General features: G+C 55.5%; 1 protein-coding gene across 5 annotated transcripts; it reads right to left on the bottom strand.

The window, feature by feature from the left end:
* Nucleotides 1-354: 354 nt before the first annotated feature.
* On the bottom strand, nt 355-19,423 carry SHF (Src homology 2 domain containing F). Of its 5 annotated transcripts, none has more exons than XR_009278500.1 (8): nt 18,782-19,423; nt 11,696-11,825; nt 10,520-10,729; nt 8,844-8,972; nt 5,898-6,069; nt 5,466-5,585; nt 3,704-3,809; nt 2,238-2,370 (listed from the first exon to the last, which is right to left on the bottom strand). XR_009278500.1 is itself a non-coding variant. In XM_058847357.1 (8 exons), the coding sequence occupies exons 1-7, from the start codon at nt 19,247-19,249 to the stop codon at nt 4,272-4,274; spliced, it is 1,272 nt and encodes a 423-aa protein (XP_058703340.1). In that variant the 5' UTR covers nt 19,250-19,423; the 3' UTR covers nt 2,247-2,370; nt 4,234-4,271. The 5 variants fall into 5 exon arrangements, 4 of the variants coding, with proteins under 4 accessions (XP_058703341.1, XP_058703338.1, XP_058703340.1 ...); XM_058847357.1 differs by lacking the exon at nt 3,704-3,809 and adding an exon at nt 4,234-4,314 and having other exon boundaries at nt 2,247-2,370; XM_058847356.1 differs by lacking the exon at nt 2,238-2,370 and adding an exon at nt 4,234-4,314 and having other exon boundaries at nt 3,734-3,809.
* Between the last annotated feature and the right edge of the window lie 1,353 nt (nt 19,424-20,776).

Here is a 20,776-nt window from a genome sequence, read left to right as displayed (position 1 = left end):
ATTTCTCTCATCCCTGTGCTCAGTAGGGATGCTCCCAAGATGGAGCCAGGCTGCTTGAGCAGGATTTCACCATAAGGCTGCAAAGCCAGCACTGGCTCCCAGGCAGTTTACCCTCTGCCAAAGCTCCTCAAGAAAACAGCCCCACACTATGTGGGGAGCTGCCCAGACACAAGAAGCCTCCTCTTTCCCACCCTCAGCCTCCAAGAAGGCAGAAGATCCCCCATGACGAGCTGTTCACTGGAGCCATCAGGGCACAGCAGGGCTCCTATGTGGCACTTGAAACCTTCTAAGTGCAGAAAAGGGCACCCAGCAGCATCACTGCAGATTTCTGTATCTCCAGCCCTTCCTGCGGGCTCTGAGAGAAAACTCCTCCCACAGGAGTCACCTCCATCCCCACTGGACTAAATGCTTCCCTGGGATGGAGAGAGGCAGCCAGAGCTGCCAGCAGCCAAGTGGGCTGTAGGGAGACACCGACCAGCTCAATCCGCTGCCTTTTAAGGAGCAGCAGAGCCTGAGGCATCCTGGAACAACCCACCACACTTCTGCAGGCACAGGATCACGGGGTGCACTCACAGACCACACTGACCATGCCCCATGGCCCCCACAGCAGCTCAAAACTGTGCAGGGCAGCCATGACAGCCATCTCTCAGCTAAGATCGAGTCTGAAAAACCACAAAGGCCCGGATGTCAGAGCAGGGTTCCTGCAGTGGCTGCAGAACTCGCCCACACAGTCCCCACAGTGCTACCCATCACCTCAGTGCCCCCGCAGCAACCAGCAGGGACAGCTTCTGCCTGGCAGCAGACAGAGGGGAAGATGATGCTTTTTTACAAAGTCTTCATCAAGCCACTGCTAACTCATCCCACCAATGCCTGAGGGCTTTGCTGCACTAACAAAAGGCTTTGCTGGTCCAGCAGTGAATTTGCTGCTGTCATCCCCACCCAGAAAGCAGAGGGGAAATGGAATGTGCTGCTGGGGAGTAACAGCAGGATGGAGTTTAGGGTGAAGCATGGATAGAAGAAATGTATGTGCATGGGTGTAGGAGCAACACCAGGAACAAGGTTAAAAGGCAAGGTATGTATGAAACAATACAGAGCACCAGAGAGACATTCAGCCAAAAAAAGGAGCAAGCTGGCCCAAAGACAAGGTGTCAGGAAGACAAACAACAGGACCAGAGCCAGTAAATTCTCAGAGGAGATCAGGAGCTCTGTGAAATTCAGGGACTTTGTGTAAGATTCAGAGAGGTGAAGGAAAACAAGAAGGCAAAAGATCCCAGAGTACTCTTCTACAGGGAGTAACAGGCAAGTCCAAAATCAGCTCATCACTGCCCACAAAGGGTCTCAATGACATGGCAAGGACACGACCACCAGCATCCTTTGTCCCCTGTGTCTCAGAGGAGTGCATTGGCTCAACAGACACGCCAATCTCGGTGTATGCAACAGCACAGGGAAAATCAATTCCCTTAAAGCTTTTGTGTAACAAAATTTCCCTTTCCACTGTTTTGCTGCACTGATCCCCCTCTCGTGGTGGGATGTGGGCACACAGTCCCATGAAGCAGGAGACAACCATGCACCGCTTTATTAGGCAGTGGACACATGGCCAAGGCCGGTCACTATTTACGTTTGGCAAAGGATGGCAGTGAGTACTGAGCACCGGTGCAGTGAGGGCAGCCTGCCTCGCACCCTGCATGCCTTTTGCTGGCTGCAGGCAGGTCCTGCTCACCCCTGCCAGCCTCCTTACCTGCAGGCACAGCTGTTTTGTCTCTCATGGGCAGAGCTAGGCACCCTCATGGAGGTACCTCAGGCCTGCTACCAGGTGATTCATCCCCATCCTCACACACACTGCCCCCCTCCCTGTACTCTCCAAGGTCCCAGCTCCAGTCCTGGCATCCCAAGCTCTGCCAAGGAGGCAGGTGTAGAGGTGTGGACAGCTGGCATGCCCCACTCAGCTCCTTGCACAGGGGCTCCTTCCAGTGTCATGCCAGCATGCAAACCAGCGCAAGGGAGCCCCGGGAGAGCAGGACGAGGGGTCTGGCTGCTGCAATCCCCAACAGCACCAGCTGTACCCGGCGAGCTGCTCATGGGCTGACGGTCTGGAGCCCATCCTCGGCACGGCGGCGCTCAGCCCTGTGGATGGGCCAGTTTTGGGTGCACCCAGCCTTGAGCCTGGCTCATGGGGGTGGTTACTATAGGGTACGGATAGCCACCGGGTAAAGCAAGGACATATGCTCAGCCCCCTTGATGGGCAGCTTGCGGCTGGCGTAGTGATGGATGATCTCCGGCACGCTGTCAAAGGGCGGGCTGTGCTGACCCAGCACGTACTTGTTCTCCTGTGTCCGGGACAGTTTCATGTGCATGAAGCCCTGGCTGCTCCTGCAAGGACAGATCAAGGCAGGGTTAGGGGGTACAGTTGGCCTCAGCCTCCCCTCATCACCTGACCCCCTGACACAGGCAGCCTGTCCCCACAGCTGAGGGGGACATAGCTGGCCCCTGTCTGCAGCCACAGTCCTGCCTGCACCATCCTGCTCTTGGCTGACTCCAACAAAGCCCACAGAGCAAAAGAAGGACATGTCCCATGATGCTGCACTGTGTCCCCTTGGGGAGCACAGCCATGCTGGGCTGTGTAGGGCCCATCTGGGTGTGTGTGGGTAGGGAAGACATCACCTGGGTAAGAGCAGCAGGGGCACTTGCTGTAGGGTCACGGAGGGGTAGTGGATTTTGCTCCTTGCATGTGACAAAGCCCCTTTTGCAACTGCTCTGGCCCTCACAGGAGCCCCTCAGTTCCCAGATCTCCAGCCTCACTGTGGCAAACCAGGTTTTTCTCCTTTGGCCCACAGCCAAAGGATTTTCTCCTTCCCCCTCTCCCCATGCCACCACTGCAGGCTCCATAAAACCCGCTCAGCGTATCAAGACCATTTCCCAGCACAGCACGGGCACCAAGCCACGCAGGCAGATCCTGCCACAAATGCTGATTCCAAGTGACGGACTAATGGCCCTGTTGCTATTAATTTGCGTCTCCGAGGAGAGCCACAGCCTGTCTGCAGCGTCTGGATTGCACATTATGGCAAAATATTGATGACTTAAAAGCAGACAGGACCTCATCAGTGATGCTGAGCTGCTTCTAGTGCTGCACAGCCTAGCCCCATCCCCCCGGCTGGAGACAGGCCATAATGGACAGCCCAGCTGCATTAGCAGAATGGGTTTGCAATCCATTTAGAGACAGAAGCAAGGAGCCAGCTGTCCTGGGAGACAGCCACAGCCCCCCAATATGGGCTGAGGAAAAGCAATAGCTTGGCTGTGTCTTGTGTCCTCGTGGCAGGGAACCAGAGTGCTGCCACACAGAACCGTGGAGAGATGATACTGGTTGTTTTTCCCAAATTGCTCCACAGGTCTTTGTCACAAGCTCAGGGATGTGATGAGATCGCACCCCTGGAGAGATGACTGAGGGAACAGGCTGCAAACACCAGCAGCCAGGACAAGGGGTAGGTGCTGCTCCTGCTGAGCACCTTTGTCCATGACCTTTGTCATGGACACAAAACTTTGCAGTGTGGCCTCAGCCACTCTGGTGGAGGCACAAGCCAGGAGGGACTCTCTCCAAGCATCTGAGGCAATGACATGACCCTGTCCATGACAGGCAGTGTGCGGCTGCCTAGCCTGGACCAGCCAGGACTGTCATGGTGGTGTTAAATCCTTCCAGCTACCTGACCTGCTCCTGGCTGCTCTCTCTCGTGCATTTTTTCCTTTAAAGCAACACCAAAGAACTTTAGGTCAGCATTGGAACACTTTTCAGACCATCTCCTTGGCTGCGCCTCCTTCCTCAAGGAAAAAAAAAAGTTAAAAAAAAGTAATAGAGAGAGCTGCAGACAGCCAGCTTACAGCTATATTAAAAGCATCCCAGGGGATTTTCCTTGAACAGGCTCTACAGAGAAAGGCAATGGAGTAAATATCCTGCTCCTGGGGCAGTGGGTTCTCCACAAACTCTGCAAGGACAGGCAATGCCCAAGCAATTCCTTGATGGGCTGGGGAAGGTGGGATATTGCTGCACACCATGGCCTAGCCACACATGCTGTCTGAGGGGAGGATTTTGCCTTAAGACTAAGGATGATGCCAAGACATAAGGGAATAGCCACTAAGAAACAGGTGACTGGCTTGTGGAGAGGTGATGGAAAGCCACCTTTGTTGATGGAATGCCACCTCCCAGGCTCTCCTACATATGTGCTGGCTAATGCCACTCACAAGGCAATGGTGAGATCTCTTGCAGCTTCAAATCCAGCTCACCAAACAGAAGAAGCTGTTGCTCCAAAATGGCTCACAAGCCAGAGGAAGGGAAAACCACAGAAAATTAAAACATTAGTAAAAATTCTGACAGAAAAAAAAAAAAAAAAAAAAGGGAAAGGAGGGAGCTCTTCTACAAGGGTGTGTTGGCTCATCTGAAAGCTCTAAATGAAGAAGAAAGTGTATTTTCAATGGAGCTCCTGCCCTGGTTTGGTGTTGAAGGCAAAAAGAGTGAAAAAAATGTGGAGAGAGACGAAGCAATCTAATTCACAATTGTGCCACTGGGAAATAGAAAGGCTGAAGCCCCTAGGGAGCAATGCAGGTAGAGAGACCACTGGGGAAACTCAAAGTGTGCTGAGAAAAGCGTTAGGGTTACAGGGCCTGTTTTTGGGCAGAGATGGCTGAAGTGCTCAATGAATGTTTGTTTCCCATCTGGCAGGAATAGAGCTAATATAGCAGTCCAACAGAAGAGCAAGGAGGTATTTGCTCATCCATCATCATCTTCAGACAGTAACAGCTTTGATTTTGTGGATTTGTGCTGCCCCAAAAGCCAGGAAAGAACTGGATGAGGAGCTGTGGGCAGTTCCCCGGGACACATGCAGAGATGCTTCACATGACTTTGGCATTCAGGGAATCTGGAAAACTTGGAGAGTATGTAAAGATTCCCAAAAAAACCCAAGCACAAATCAAGTTGTCCTGTGGGGATGGGGTTTCTCTACTGGCAAACCAGAGCAGGGTAAAGCCCTTTCTACAGCTGAGCAATGGATCTGTGGGCTGGGGAGGCAAGGATGGGTCCCCACACTTCCAACAACAGTGGGCTTGGACAAACTTTCTTCTCCAATGAAACTAAGCTACAAAAAAAGGGGGAACAAGAAAACAGAGCTGGAAGCTAGAACCAGACACATTTGACTGAGAAGTGAGGCACATCATTTGATCCATCTGAGGGATTAGTAGCAGTGCCAAGGAAGAGCAGTGGGCCTCCAGATCTTCCTGAGAGATGTTTTTGCCAGACACCAAATCAAAAACCTGTGCCACACCACAGGAAAGTGTGGACTTCTTCATACTGCAGCCATTTCTGCTCATTCATGGTCATCTCATTAGCCAGTTAGCATGGGCACAAATCACTTGGGGCACCCACCCAAGGCACCTGCTCACCTCTGCTGTGGGTCCACCACCCCCCAGCCCTCACTCACTTCAAGGAGAGGGAGAAGTCGTTCTTGCTGGTCTCGCTGTTGCGCACCAGGTAACTGGCCTCCTTGCACAGCCTCAGCAGCGTCTCCGCATCCGTGCGGCTGATGGCCCCGTGGTACCAGCTGGAGGGGGAGAGGGATTGGCTGTGCTGGCCACAGAGCAGACACTGCAGGAAGGGCTCTGCCCTGAGGCAGCAGCAGTGCCAGCACCCTTGGCACCTCCCCGGGGCACCTTCCCAGGGACTACAACCGCATTCAGGGAGAGGGAAGGGGGTAGCACCACGACAGTTGGGAGACAAGGGGCAGGGACTGAAATGTGGAGCCAAGGAAGAAAGGAAGAAGCAAGTCTGCCCCAGGGCTCCTCATGGTATGGCCACAGGGTTCCCCAATGCAGGTGGAAGGGTTGGGCAGCCACTCAGGGCAGGCAGGACTCACCACTGGCTCTCCAGGGGCAGGGCAGGGTCAATCCTCTCCCCGACAAAGGGGCCAGGCTCAGCGGTCAGTGTCTTTGTGCTCTTGAGGCTGCTGGAGCCATGCCTGAGGACAGCCCTGGCCTTCTCCTCCCTGCAGGGCGAGGTGCGGCCGTACCCCAGACCCTCCGATGGACCTGCAAGACAGACACGCATCACATGCTGGGATCCTAACCTTCTCTGGCAGGAAGAGCCAGAGCCACTTACATCACACTGGGTCACCTCACACTGCCCCATCCTCCTGGTCTAAGCAAGGGCAGGGCAGCTCTTGGGCTGCTGCTCACTGCAGCACCCAGGCTGGGTCCCCACATCGCCAGGCCTGGAGCCAATCACTGAGCCCATGGAAGACATTTCCAGGGAGGTTTCAAAAGCTCAGGAGGTTTTTCTAATACAAAAATAGATTCAGTGGCTATGGTACAGAGTTAAGTGAGATGCAGCAAGAAGAGGTTCCTCAATCTCACAGGAAAAAATTAAATTTAAAGAAAAGAAGAGGGGATAGATGGAGCTAAAGGAAGCAGTCAGTTTGGAACCGATGGACACATCTCTATTGGCACAAATAAACATGGGGTGAAAAAACAATTCCCCCAACAAAAGGGGATATTTTGACTGCAGGTACCCTCCTGAGGCTGCCACCTGCCTATCACCAGCCCAGCCACGGCCATGAGTGTGAGGGATTGACCGAGCCGTGCCCCAGGGACCTGGCCTCCCACTGCCTGTTATTTCTACACAGGATGATTTCAACATTAACAATATCATTTCTCCTTCCTCCCAAGAGTTCATTATTGCTCCCTGTACCACCAATCCCCCTGCACAAATTACTTATCGATCAGGCAGAGCTGTCACAGTGGGGAGCTTACAATATGGCAGCACAGTCACCCCAGAGGTGGCTGAGCCTAGAAATGCCCTAGGACTACTAGAACGCCCTAGACAGGAGAACTCTCCATGCTTCCGGGCTGCTGGAGGGGGAGGCAAAAAATAGCCAGAGGGATGCTTTCCTCTCTAGCAGGGCATCCTCTAAGTCAGCTGTTTGAGTGACACCTTGTCCAGGCCCTATGCAGGTGAGCAGGATTCCAGCCCCACCAGCACTGCAAGGAGGGGAGGGCAGCCAAAAGCAAATCCAGCCAAAATCCTCTGCAGCTCAGTATGGCGTAAACCACCATGAGCACAGCTCAAAGAGGAGGTGCAAAAAAATTGGGGCAACCGTTAAAAAGCCAGACAATCAAACAGCCCAAGTGTTTGCTGGTGGCACAAAGTCATTGCATTACAGGCTCAAAAGAAATACATTGCACCTGTCAGAAGGAGACAAAGGCATGTGCATGATTAAACAGGATATTAAGAACAAGCCCTTAGGAGGAAGAAGACATCCTTCAAGACATTCGAGTCACCCCCAGAGAAGGGAAACAGAAAATGACACAAAACTCTGGCAAGATAAACTTAACAACAAAAAAGCAAGGCAAGTCAAAGGGAAAAAAACTGTGTTGCTAAAACCAGGAAAAATGACAAACTGATGTGTTCATCAGGAGCAGGATGCATGTCAGAGCAACTGTGGGGATAATAAATGATGGGGGGAAAGAAGAGACTGCATAACAAAGAGATTAATTTTTCTTGACACCTGCACTCGTTGCAGGAAGAGGATCAGAAAGTTCCTGCCTGCCAAGACCTTTCTTCTTGAGGACAGATCTCAGCCTGCAGCATCCCTACGGATTTCGGAAATACTCAACAAAGCCCTGGGAGAGCGGACACTTTGCTCTCGAGTGCCCCCACCATCATCACCAAAATAAGGCATCACCTGCAGCCTGTGCTCAAGCCCACCCAGGAGACAGCAAAGGCCACACTGGCTTTATCTTATGAAGCTCTGGAGAGATCTGGGTAACTTCAGATAAGGAAATCAGACATCTGCACCTGGCAAGTCACTGTGCCCACCCTGACAGCATTAGTGACACACAGGCAGCATGGCACGCTGCTACACAGGAAAAGGCACACCTCACATCTCAGTTCCCCACTGTTAACAGTCCAGTCATGGCTTTCCACAATCCCCCTCCCACCTAACGTTCTTGGCAAAATCCTAATTCACCAAAGCATAAGAGCAAGGTCCTTAAAATATTAATAACGGGTTAAAAGAGAAGCAGCAATATTTGGCTTTCATAAATGAGACTGCCAGCAACATCCAAAGGGGATTTACCCAGGGACTCTGTGCTCAGCACACACAAAAAAGGCTTCACAACAAGGCAAACCTGAGATGACAAAGTGTACCTGGGAGATTTGGCTGCTCAGGATAGCAAAAGCAAAAGTGGAGAATCCACAGGGACCTCCTGACACTAAGCAGCAAGGTAATAAAACAGCAGAGGAAACGAAGCAGTGCTAAATGATAAAGAGGGGAAAAAACAGCCCCGATTTCAGCACTGAATTAGCCACTAACACACCCGTAAGGGACCTGAGCATTAGAAGTCTCGAGAAAACATTACCTAAATACTCAGTGCAGCTGCTGAGAAGACCTTAAAAGCAGCCATTTAAATGTCGGGAATTTGGAGGCAAAGAGGAGAGAACAAAAGGGACAGTAATGACTCTGCCATGCCATGGAAGAAGCCCCCAGAGCTGCTCTGCTGCTGCGGGCAGAGAGGCATGGAAAAGCTAGTGTCTCTTTGCAGCAGGAAGGTGCAGCAGGACAAACACCTCGTGTCCAGCGCATGACAACTGAAGGGGCCAGGAGGAGCTGGGGGAGGGCCGAGGAGGAGGAGGAGGAGGAGGAGGAGGAGGGGGGGAGGAGGAGGGGGGGGGGAGGAGGAGGGGGGGGGGGGGAGGGTGTCTGGCACTGCCCGGGGCAAGCCCCGAGGCACCACAGCAGTCTAGAGTCACAGCAAGCACCGGCTGCAGCCCCCCCCCAGACACGCCGCTCTCATGCAAGACCCACCATTGGCGTCTTCGTGGCTGTGCTGCGGAGGGATGGGGGCACCAGCCTCCCTGTCCAGGGGGCTTTCACTGCTGTCCAGCTGTCCCACCGGCGGGGGCCATGGCAGGTCTTTAATGACCTTGATTTCAACTGGATGGGGGGTGGGGAGGGTGTGGGAAAGAGACAGAAGGAGAGAGAACAGAAAGGGTTTAGAGAAAACCATCAGCAACACCAAAGGCCCACAGAGAAGGAGAGAAGTTGTGTGAGGAGAGATCTGAGGACTCTATTCCCAGGAGCCCTACACCAGCTTGGCCATCTCATCCCCTCCACAGTACCAAGCAGGGACAGGCCTGAGACGGGGCACATTCCCAATGGAGACACCCTGCTCATCCATCAGTTTTTCCAGCCAACCCTCACTGGGGTTTGGGGGAGCCTGCAATCACCCCGTTCCACAAAGCTGTCTGTCCGGGGGTCTTGGCCGAGCATCTCATTGCCATCTGTCCTGCCTGTGCATCTGTTTTGCCCTAGGTACTTCCCAGTGACCCACAGAGTCCACATTGCCCTGCCAGGCACCAGTGGGTTGCAGCCCTGTGCCAGCAGCAGCTACCCATCAGCTGGGGTCCCATGGACACCCCCAGCAGGGGCAATGGGCCAGCAGAGACATTTTGGCATCACTGGAGAGAAAAAACACCTGAGACACAGCAGAATCTGCTCTGGCTTCAGAAAAAAACAGGCAGCAGGTCCCAGCATGGCCCAGGGAACAGCGACCTGACACCCCTGGGACTTGGAACAGGCTTGAAATGCCCTGGGAAGCACCCACATGCATCTACATGTGAGCCAGACCTGTGAACACACCACCTCCACCCAGGGAAATCAAGCAAGGTGGCTCATCCAGAGCACAGACACCTCGGCACAAACCCAGCCCAGCAGAGCGTGGTGTTCCATGATGGAGCCTGACACGCCGAATCCTCGGCACAGGGAGCTGTGGGACCTGGGAGCCCCGAGCACAAGGAGGCACTGTGGCACTGAGCCTAGCACAAGTATTTCCAGTTTGCAGTGCCCAAACCCAAAAGGTGAACCGCTCCCCAACCCCAAATTTCCACATCTCTCTCTGCCATCATCTCCACATAGTGCCACCAGCCTGAGCACCCTCAGCACCAGCTGCAGCAGACACACAATGCTGCAATTAAAATGCATCCTAGATAAGAGCACAGCAATTAGCCAGCACCGGCAAGGAGCCAGTGCTAATGCACAGCATGGACTTCCCCATTACCAAACACAAACCCAATTGATCCCACAGCATGGATAAATAAGTCGGGGGGCTGGATGCAACCTGGACAAAGGCTCCTTGGGTATTCTCCTGCCCTGAGGAAGGAGGAATCTGCTTGAGCCCAGGGTTGAACCTACCCCTGCAACACAAGGTTCAGGGTGTTACTTTGCACCAGAGGCTCAGATTGGTCAGAGCACAGAAGAGGCAATGGGAGATAGGTGTTGGAGAGGTTACCAAGGCAGCTCTATCCATCACTGTCCCTACTCTGGCTCCCTACTCAGAGAAACAGCTTCTGCAAGAGCACAAGCACTCCCTGAGCTATGGAAATGCAGAGACCAACATTACTGATCCCCAGAAGGTAAAGGAACCCCAAAGATCCAGCTTCACAAAACGCGTTTTTTGCTTAATGGCTGTTCCTGTGACTCACCTGCGAAGGCTTTGGAGATCCGCTCCTTCTTCCATTCCCAGGGCTGGTCATATTCCTCCGGTGGCCGCTCATCATCCTCGGGCAGCCGGGACTCCCTGGGCCTGGGGCAAGCTGGGCAGTCACTGTCCATGTCCAGCACAGGCTCGTAAGGAGTGTCGTAGAGGTGAAGCGGCCGGGCGGGAGCCTCCCGTAAGCCTTTCTGGCGGATCTCTACCCAGAGAACGGGGAAAAGACTATGAGCCTTCTGCCCAACACAGCCATGGTCCCCAAAACTGTGCTAGATGACAGGGCTCAATGTCACCTGTGGGTAAAACAGGCTAGAGAGCATCAGCAGAGGAGGAGACAGCGAGCAGCTGCCAGAAGCAGGAGAGCTGCTTGGCAGCACCAAGATCCCCACAGTACCACACCCCCACTCCTGGGCAGCCTGGCAAAATGAAGTCCATGGGGACAGAGTACCCTGAGGCTAATTTCCTGCAAGCAGTGAGGCTGGGTCTCTCCCCTGCACACCCAGAGTGCCTAGTTTAATAAAATGCCCTTCCCTCAAGCAAAACAAAGTCTCTCCCACAGGCACAAGCAGCCTCTCCACTGCTTGCCAGTTTTTCCAAGAAACATAATGGTCTACTTCAAAAAGCCACATGAGCTTTTCAGAAACCACTTGCTACAGGAAAACCACAGAGCTGCAAAGCAGAGCCAGAGCCAGCATGGCGACCCTGACCACTGCCTTCAGGAGCACATGCTCTCAGCCTTCCAGCTTTCCAGCCCTAGACAGGCCCACTGGGGGCCCCGCTGGTGCAGCAGACACAGCATGCTCTGGCCCAGTCCTAACTGAATTAAATAGCTCCTACATCCATCTTAGTTTTAAGCCAGATGCATGGAATGTCGGGTCTCTCCTGGCTCAGCCTGGCAACTGGGGTCCTGGGGGACAGCATCATGGGGAGAGATGTGCCTGCAGTGTTCAGACATGTCCTTGCATGCTCTTGCAAACCCAGTGCACAGGGATAAAGCTGGGAAAATTTGCCTGCAAAATGGTTGTCCCCCATCACAACCATCACCCAGCTTTGCCTTATGTGGGGGAGCTGATGCTAACACAGGCTGCAAGGAGCAGAGTACAGTGGCCACCAAACTCAGGAACCAGAGGTGTGAGGAGTGGCCTTTGCGTGACGCCTTCCACCTTACCAGCCATCATCTTCTGGGCTTCATATGGCTCCATATATCCGTCATTCTCCATCACCTTCTCCAGCCCTGCCTGGCTGCCTGCCACCTGTGCCGCATCAAAGGGATCTGCATAGTCCTCCAGGACAGCCAGCTGGAAGGGGGAAGAATAGGAAAAGGGTTAAGGCACTTGCTGCTTGTTTTTGGAGATGGAAGGCAGAGCTCACCATGAGCTCTTCCATCAGCAGCCAGAACGTCCACCAAGAACTCAAACCCACATCATGGCAGCCCTGCAGAGCCCTGCAGGCAGCTGACAGCTTTCCAGGCACCAGCACTCAGCCATGGAAATGCTCCAGCCTTTGTCCCGGAAGCTGAGATAGAGCCAAGAAGAGCAGAAGGCAACTCCGCCCCTCCCTCACCACCAGGCCCCAAGTGCCAGCACCCACATGCATGCCCTGGCCAGGTCCCCACTGCGGTGCAGGGCTGCCAGCAGTGCCCTACCCCTCTATGGAACACAGATGCTCTCCTGCACACAGCCACATTTCCTTTCCCAAGGTGGAGAAGGGGCACAGACCCCAAAACAGGGGTGTCAGCTGGCACTGGCACAACTAGGAACTCACTGGTTATTTTCCAGGGCTCCTGTGCACTTATTTGAAGAGCTTTTCTAACAAAAGGGCTAAGAATAGCCTATGGCTTCCTCTACACTGCTTCCCATGCCTCCACAGCATCCCCAGACACATCAAGACAAGATAGAGCCTTCCTCCAGGAAGCAGAACCAGAAGCTTCTCATGTCACACGTCAGTATTAAATTCCTGAGATATGCACTCAAAAGGAGAGGATCCTGCAGTCGGATATGGGGCATGTCCCAGAGCTCAGTCCCCTCCAGTCCTGGAGCCACATGCCTGTTCCAGCATCTCAGCAGCTTCCCAGTCAGAGGACCCCATCATGTGACACTGCAGTCCCCAAGAAGCCTGGAGCTGTACATCCCACCTCCAACCCCAAAGCCTGCTTCCAAAGTGGGGCCAGGCAATATTTCCAGCAGCAACTAAGTGCACCCAAGCACTTCAGCAGGGTTTGGTCACCTACCAGGACGCAAACCCCTGGCTTGGGGGGATTTGCTACCACAAAATGGGCTATGCAGATGTCCCACAGCAAGGACCAATGTCCCAGCCATGGTGTAGCAGCTGCCTAATACCACCTGATGCCAGGCTCCATCCTCACCACAATGCTGCCCCGGCTCCTCGCCAGCCACAGAGACCACAGCTACTCACACATTCCTCTGGAGCTCCAATAATCAGCTTAAAACAAAAGATTTCTCCCTCCTTCCTGTGCAAAATGCCCAACAATAGCCTGTGACAGAAGACCCAGCAGGAAAAGGGAACAGGAACTGGAACTCTAAACACCTCCATGCAGTCCCAAGACTTGGCATCCCTGTGAGCTACATGAGGCACACGGCTCTCCACGCCCGACTCGGCACCTCCTCCCTAAATGTCCCAGCTCCATGGGCTGCCGATGCATGGGGAAACTGGGTCAGCTCTCCAAGCCTGGTCCCTCCGTGCCAGGGCATGGGCAAGTAGCTGATCATCCTTAGACCATGTCCCAGCTGCCCCACAGGAGTAGAACAGGGTTCAGACATGGGAGCTGCAGATGCTCTCGCCTCGGCAAGGTGGCAGAGGACAGATGGTGTCAGAGTACTGGCTCCACCCCAGGCAGGGGACAGCAAGCCAGGACAGGGCTGCAGGAGCAGCCAGCCCCAGCTCTGCAGTGGGAGACAGGCAATCTGCTCTCACCTCCGTCATCCAAGGGGTGATGTCGCATCACTCAGGCCCCGTCAGGCACTGGGGACATGAAAGAGCAGTGCTGAGCCCAGGGGCCTGCAGCCCTTTGCTTGCCACCAGGGAGAAATTCCCTAGGGGAAATGCAAGTCACTGGTGACTTTTACAGCTACTTGGTCACCCAGGACCTGCTTCTGACCTGCTGCCTGTGAGATCTCCGTGGAGCCACTCCCAAGAGCAAGGAGATCCCACAGCCTCTCCCATGCCTCGAAAGCTGCAGAGGCTCTTGCTGCACCTCAACATCTGCAAAGCACAGCCCTGTGACAGTAACAGCATCTTCACATATGTGCTCAAGACAATGGAGACATGGGCATGCCAGCAGTGTCCCTACACACACAAATGCTTCAGCTCAATAGCCAAGGCGGGTGAATGGGCAGCATCATGTCCCAATGCTAACTCTTCGCAGAGCTCTCATGGCTCCAAGCATGCTGGGGGGCTGTGAAATGCAGTTTGCTGACCCTCCTGGGGTTAGTAGTCTGTTTCTCAGGCCCCAAGCCCAACCAGACCATGTTCAAACCTGCCAGGAACCATATTTTCTAGACAGGCACAGACCCATCTTGCTGCTGGTGCCAGTCCTGGGCCCTCCTTCTGCATCATACACATACAGCAGCTTCAGACAGGGCCAAGAGGCTTCCCCGCATGCAGTGGTCACTGTCATAGAATCATTAAGATTGGAAAAGACCTCCAAGATCATCAAGCCCAACTTTATTTCCATATGTATTTCCTTATGTTTAGTCTGGCTTCCCAGGGAGGAACACAAGAGCTCCAGCAGGCTCACAGAGTGGCTCCCACACAGATGCTTTCAGGTCTAGAAAGCAGAAGATGGTGAAGAATCCTAACAGGTCTCTGTCAAGACCCCTAAAACTGGGTATTTTGCCTGCAGAAGTTTGCAAAGGCACTCATCAGAGATTAGATGGACTGCTGGCAGAGGATGTGGTTTGCTGGGTTCAGTTTGGACCCAGAGCAAATGCCTCTGATTAGAGGCAAGCTCCTTGGGTTTGGGGAGAATTTGCTTTTCCACTGGCTCAAGGATGCCACTTCATAGGAGCAAGGTCTCCCAGCTGTAAGGTGATAAGAACATAAATCCATTTGTTTTTTAAATGGTTAGATATCACAGCAGAGAGCCACAGAAAAGGTGGGAAGGAAATTACTGCCTCCAGGAGCATCACAACCTTGGGATGCCCAAGCAAGCCCACGAGAATGGTACCTCAAGACCCAAGACTGAGAGGCTGGAGGCTCCAGCCAGTGACAGGAATGGGGCAAACAGCAGGGATCATGCAATTACTGGGCACATCCTAAAGCCCTTGCACGTGGGGCTGTGTTACAGTTGCCCAGGAAACTGCATCTCTGATATTTCCTAATCTGAGTGCTGGACTTTATGAGCCATGCAGGGCTCTCAGTAGCAGCCACAGGGCAAACGACTACTCCCAAGAGTGGGAGGGGGCCTCAGCCACCAGCAGGGCAGCTCCCAGGGGTGCCCTAAGCGCCCCCACTTTGGTCAAAGGCCAGGCATTTGCATGCTTTGCTCATGTTCCATGTTGCTGAGGGAGCTGCTCACTGCCCACCAATCCCACCACACGGCTGTGGAGGCTTCACCTGCTTACACATAGCACAGGCTTTGCTAGGCTTGAAATAATTTGGGTGCAAAGCAAAAGCCTGACATGCAAAACCACCATCCCAGGGCAGCTCTTAGTGCAGACCAGTACTTCAGGGAACAGCCAAGCACTGCTGGCATCTGGACACATATCCTGCCTAAGCACGAGTGTTTTTCACATGTTTATCTGCCACAGCAATGCACACCCAGATCCCTGCTGCAGCACTGGGGCTGGTCTCGCTCTATTCTACATGCCAACAATAAGGAAAAAGAAAGAAAATCCAAACAAAATTAATGTAAAGAACCAAATCATCACTGGGTTCTCACAGTCAAACAGCTTTTACACTGCCCGCCAGTGAAGTTGACAGATCACAGCTCTTTGAGAGCACTCATAGTTCAGACACCAAACTCCCAGGGCAGAGCTGGGATTCTTTGTCCCATCTTGCCCAGAAACATTCTACCTGCCACCACCTTCTGCCACAACAAGATGTTCTACTCTACACAGAGGTTTGCAGAGGATTCCTGGGGAGATCCTCCACCTAAAAAATTAGTTTTCCACCCCATAGGTAAAGTGCATTTGGGGTCTCCTCAGAAGGTTGGTTAAATCAAGTAAGCTCTGTCAGGTGCAAAATTCCTCCAGTTTTACACATCTGGCAGCTTGACTTTTGGCAGACACTGAAGCCAAACCCAAAAGCAAACACAGTGTTGACCTTACAAGAAGGTCCACAGCCCACAGGGGATGGCTGGGTCAGGCAGGGAGCCGAGGGCTGCACCCATGGCACAGGAGGAGGGCACACGGGACGGACAGCACAGCATCAGCATCGCGTAGGATGACTCAGTTCGAGGAGGCTCTCACAGGAAAGACACACACCCAAGAGCTTCCTGACCGGCTGTTCCCACACCCTGAGGCACTGACCCTACACATCCAGCAAGAAGAGCAGCGACCGGTCCTGGTGGGCACAGGACAAAGATGTCCTCTGGCAGATCCCCAAGTCCATCCTCAAGCATGCCCTGGGTGCAAGCAGCAGAAGGTCCCTCATTGCATCCCTCCCCACTGCATCCCTGTGGCATTGCTTCTTGTGCCTAATCCAAACACAGCAGGGAAGACATCTCCAGAGCATCCTCCTGGCTCGGGTGAACTCACAGGCCCATTGTCCACTGCTGTGGGGAAAGGCCTGGCAGACCAAGCAGACTGAGGAGGACCTGTGCTGTCCACACCATTTCCAGCAGTTTGGGAAGCAACACAAGCCACTGCAGAGCTCACTCTAATGCATCCTCACAGGATGCTGCAGATCCCATGAAAGGCATAAAGATATGACGGCTTGTGCTACAGCAGCAAAGCAATGTGCAGCCCAGGCTAGAAGGATTCCTGTGCCAAGATGTTCCTGCCCATTCCATTCTCCAGAGCAGGCACAACAGTTACAGCAAGCACAGGGTGCCTAGGGAACATAGTCATCCCCCCACTACAACAAACCACATGGTCTCAGCCAAACCACACAATCAGGAACCAGTGTCTGCTCTTACTACTTCTCTCCATCCTAATCGTCCTCACTTGCAAGGGCTGCACATTTTATTAGAGTGATTTTCCCCATCAGTCATTAACAAAAACCCTCTCTGCTCCAGCAGCTTTGTCTATACACAGAATTGTACTTCTCCTTTAATCTCCAGCATCACCACAACCCAAGGGGTCTGCAGTCTCAGTCCCTGCAGCACGTAAGGAACAGCGCCCACAGCCTCTTCCTAAGTCTGTGAGCACTGAGACCCCTGCACAACCATCATCTCAGCAGAGGCTCCAGCCCAGCTTCAGTATCCCTTCCCTGTTCCAGGACAGCTTGACATCACCAAGAGCAAGGGTTACAACCAGAAATAGCCCCCCAGCACCATCCTCCTGTACCACCTCCAGGAAAAGCCACCATAATGTTGGAGCAGTTGGGGAACCCTCACCCCGTTCAGCCCAGTAGATGAGAGCTGCTTCTCAGCTGAACACAATTGCTCCACATGGTGGATGGTCCCTGGCTCCTCCAGGGAAACTATAAATGGACAGCTGCAAGCACTATCAAATACTTCCACTTTTACTCCTGTTTCACCCAGGCTCTGGAGCTCTGTGTCCATCACATACCAGAGTCCTAAAGAATTAGAAGCCTCCTCCCTACAGTGGCATGCAGGAGACTATCAGTAATCTAATCACCACCTATCTTGGAAAAAGGAATGGTCTTCTTCAGCCTAGTGCTGTTAGCACAGTTTCCCCCAATATATCCCAGCTTCTGACTTTTCTCCAAACTTCTCTGATTCTCCCCAGCCTTTGGATCCCCAAACAAAGCCTGCTGTACCTGTCAGTAGTCCCTGCTTCCCACAGCTCCGGCTCAGCCCTTTGCACATCATAGCCCTAGTCCACATGCTCTTGCTCTGATCCTGCAACACATGTTCCAGAGGAAAAACCATCCAGACTGCCTCAGCAAACCACAGCACACGGTGGCACTTCTGGTCCCTACTACCAGTGCCACCCTCCTCATCCCGCTCTGCTGCCTGCAGCAGCCAGTTTACCCAACTCAAAAGGGGAGCTCTGCTGGGCCACTCCAGAAATTTCCCGAAAGCAATTAGTCAGTAGAGGCAACTTCCCAAGATCCACCAGCAACAAGTTTTTCTATCTGTTTAAAACATTCTCTAGCAGATTCTTCCCGGTGCTCATTTCACTGCGCCGCCCGGCAGTGCCAGAACCACGGATGGCATCAATGACTGTATCCACGATTCCCTCCGCCAGCCAGATCTGCAATCCCGTCGAGTTCGCCTGACAAGCCCCGTCTTGCAGGCGGCAGCGCTAGCGGGCACTAATTACCCCCTCCTGCCTTTATTTGCGCAGTCCCCGCATCAGCCTCTCCTGCAAGAGGGAGGCCCGGTACCAACAGCCGCAGCCCCGGCTGGGCTTATCCTCCACCAGGTCTCTGTGCCACTCAGAGCCCGTCCCCCCCCCCCCCCCCCCCCCCCCCCCCCGGGTAGCTTCTGCCCAGCTCCTGCCTCGTACCGGGGATGTCTCTCGCCTCCTTGCCAGCACCGGCAGCTCCAGGCTCTGCTCTCGACCCTGGTGAAACCGGCGCGGGGGGCGGGAGACAAAGAGGCGCTGAGGCTCCCTGACAAAGCAGCAGCACGGCATCTCTGGGGGTCCGGCCGCCGCCGCTGGCACGGGCAGCCCGGACAAGCGGGCAGAGAGAGATCTGCCAGGCACGGAGTGGTGGGAGGCCCAGGGTCACCGGCCCCAGGCCCGCAGAGCACGGCAGATGGTGCTGTGCTCCTCTGCGAGCGCGCTTCCCGCTGGGGATCATACCTGCCTCCCGCGGGAGCCGGGGGAGAAGCCGGGGCCGCCCCCGTTCCTGCTGATGTGTGCCCGGCGTGTCGGTGCTGCCGGGTCACAGGGGGAACACCACACGGGAGCCCCGTGGAGCCTGGCCGTGCCCCCTCCTCGGTGCTCGAGGATCCTAACCCTGCTCCTTTTTGTGGATGCCAACAGTCTGGCGGGACCACCGAGAGCATCTCTCCGTGACCGAGGCGCTCAGGCCACCCGTCCCTGGGGTCCTGGTCCCGCTCCACACGGCAAGGGCTGAGGGTCTGGCGTGGTCACTCGGGGCACCGCAACCGGCGGGATACCGCGGGGAGAGCACCGGGGCCCCGTGTCCGGTCACTCACCTCCTGCGGCGGCTCGTCGGGCGGTTCGGGGCCGTCTGGGGGCGAGCTCGGGGGGACCGGCAGCGGCGGCGGCGGGGGGCTGGCGGGCACCTTTTCCACCGCATCCACCTTGATGAGCCGGTGCTTGGGCGAGACGTAGCGGGGCCCGTCGGGAGCGGCGGCGGGCGGCGGGCCGTTGTAGGGGTCCTCGAAGTCGCGCTCCTTCTGCAGCCGGTAGGCCGCCACGATGTCGGGCTGGGCGGCGGCCAGCGGCTCGGCCGCGCCCCCGGGCGGCAGGGGCGGCTGAGGCGGCGGCCCGGCGCGGTAGTCGGGCTTGGGCGGCGCGGGTGGCGCGGGCCGGGCGCTGCGGAAGCCCAGGTGTTCGCGGAGCCAGCGGGCCATGGTGCCCACGCACTGCGGGGCCCCGCCGGCCCCCGCCCCGCCGCCGCAGCCGCCGCGCTCCGAGCCGGCCGCTCCGCTCAGCAGCATCGGCGCCGGCGGACTGAGCGCGGCGGCGGCGGCGGGGCTCGGGGGGGTGCGGGGGAGGCGGCCAGTGCCACCTGCCGGAGCGCCGGGTGCGGGGCCTCCCCCGCCCCGCCCGCGCCGCGGCCCCGCGCCCGCTCCCCCCGGCACGGCCCGGCGCGGCCCTGAGCGCGGCCCGGCCTCCCCGGCCCGCCTCCCCCGGGGCCCGCCCCGCTCCCCGCCGCCTTCCGCCGCGCCCGGCCCTCCGACACGCTCCGGGCCGCCTCTCGCTCCCCGGCGGCTGTGGGCTCGCTCCCGGCGGCCTCGGGCCCGATCCGGCCCCGGTGCTGCCGCCGGGCACCCCGGAGCGTCTTTCGGCACCAGGGGAGAGGCCACCGCGGAGGCAGCCGGCGAGGCGGGGCGGTGAAGGGTCCCTCATGGGATCACAGGATGTCCCGAGCTGGAAGGTGCCCACGAGGGTCAGCCCGTCCAACTTCTCGGTGCAGACCCGCTGCCGGGAGGTGTTTTGTGGGAACAGCCCCGTGCGGGACCCGAGGAGCCGTTCGCTCCAGGGAGACACTGGAACACAAGGCTGGCGCCGTGGACCCCCACAAGAAACACTGCGGGAAAGAGTGAGCAGGGATAAGGCAAGAGAGTGCTTGGGAAGAACGCTGAGTTCAAGCTGGATGTGCAGAGACATTGGAGTGAGCATGCAGGGCTGATGCCCAGCACACGGGCTGGAGGACATCCCCTGGGATGCGGTGGGAATGTGGCACTGGGAGCAGTGTGCTGGAGCGTGCCAGCAGAGCCCGAGGCCGTTGCTACTCATGCTAACACACATTCTGACTGCTCCCCTGGACACACAGCCATCACCAGCTGGATACCTTCTCGGCTCACCCACCACAGAGACTGTGTCCCTGTGCTCTCCAATGCCCCAGCAGCCCTGTCTCTGACCGAGGCCCCCAAATCCTTCATATCCCTTCCTAGATACACACCGTCACCCAAACCTGCTTCCAGGCTCACAGGCTGAATCCCCTGAAGGCCATGAAGAAAGAAAAGTGCCAGAGACAGGATGCTTCAAGAGCAGGACCCCTCACAGAGGTGGGGCTGTGCAGAGGCATCCAGTGAGCAGGGACAGATGTTGCAGTGTGTTCCTGCATGTCCTCACACCATGAGCCATGGTCCAGCGCAGTGGGGAAATGGATGCTGGGATTTTGCAGTCAGGGTGCCTAGCTGGGTAGGGAAGTTGCTTGTGGTGACTGCCTTCCAAGCAGCCCTGTGCAGGAGGGAGAGTGAGGATGGGAAGGAACTGAGCTTCCTGTGCCAGCCTGGCACGGGGCATGCTCAGCATGTGCCCAGGGATCCACGGAGTCCCAGATTTGCTGGTTCCTTGAGCACACTCCTGCTTGAGAAACCCATCCAGATTTGCCAGATCTAACTGGACACCAAGGGAGCTTCCTCCACAGGGAGAAGACAGCCATGAGATCCAGAAAACAGCACTGGAAATTTCAAAGCATAGGGCTTGCACGATGCAAAAGGCATCAGGAAAAAAAG

This window comes from Poecile atricapillus, chromosome 11 (genome assembly GCF_030490865.1).
Source record: "Poecile atricapillus isolate bPoeAtr1 chromosome 11, bPoeAtr1.hap1, whole genome shotgun sequence".
In the NCBI taxonomy this organism is placed as follows: Eukaryota; Metazoa; Chordata; class Aves; order Passeriformes; family Paridae; genus Poecile; species Poecile atricapillus.
This window is presented reverse-complemented; position numbering and strand designations above follow the sequence as displayed.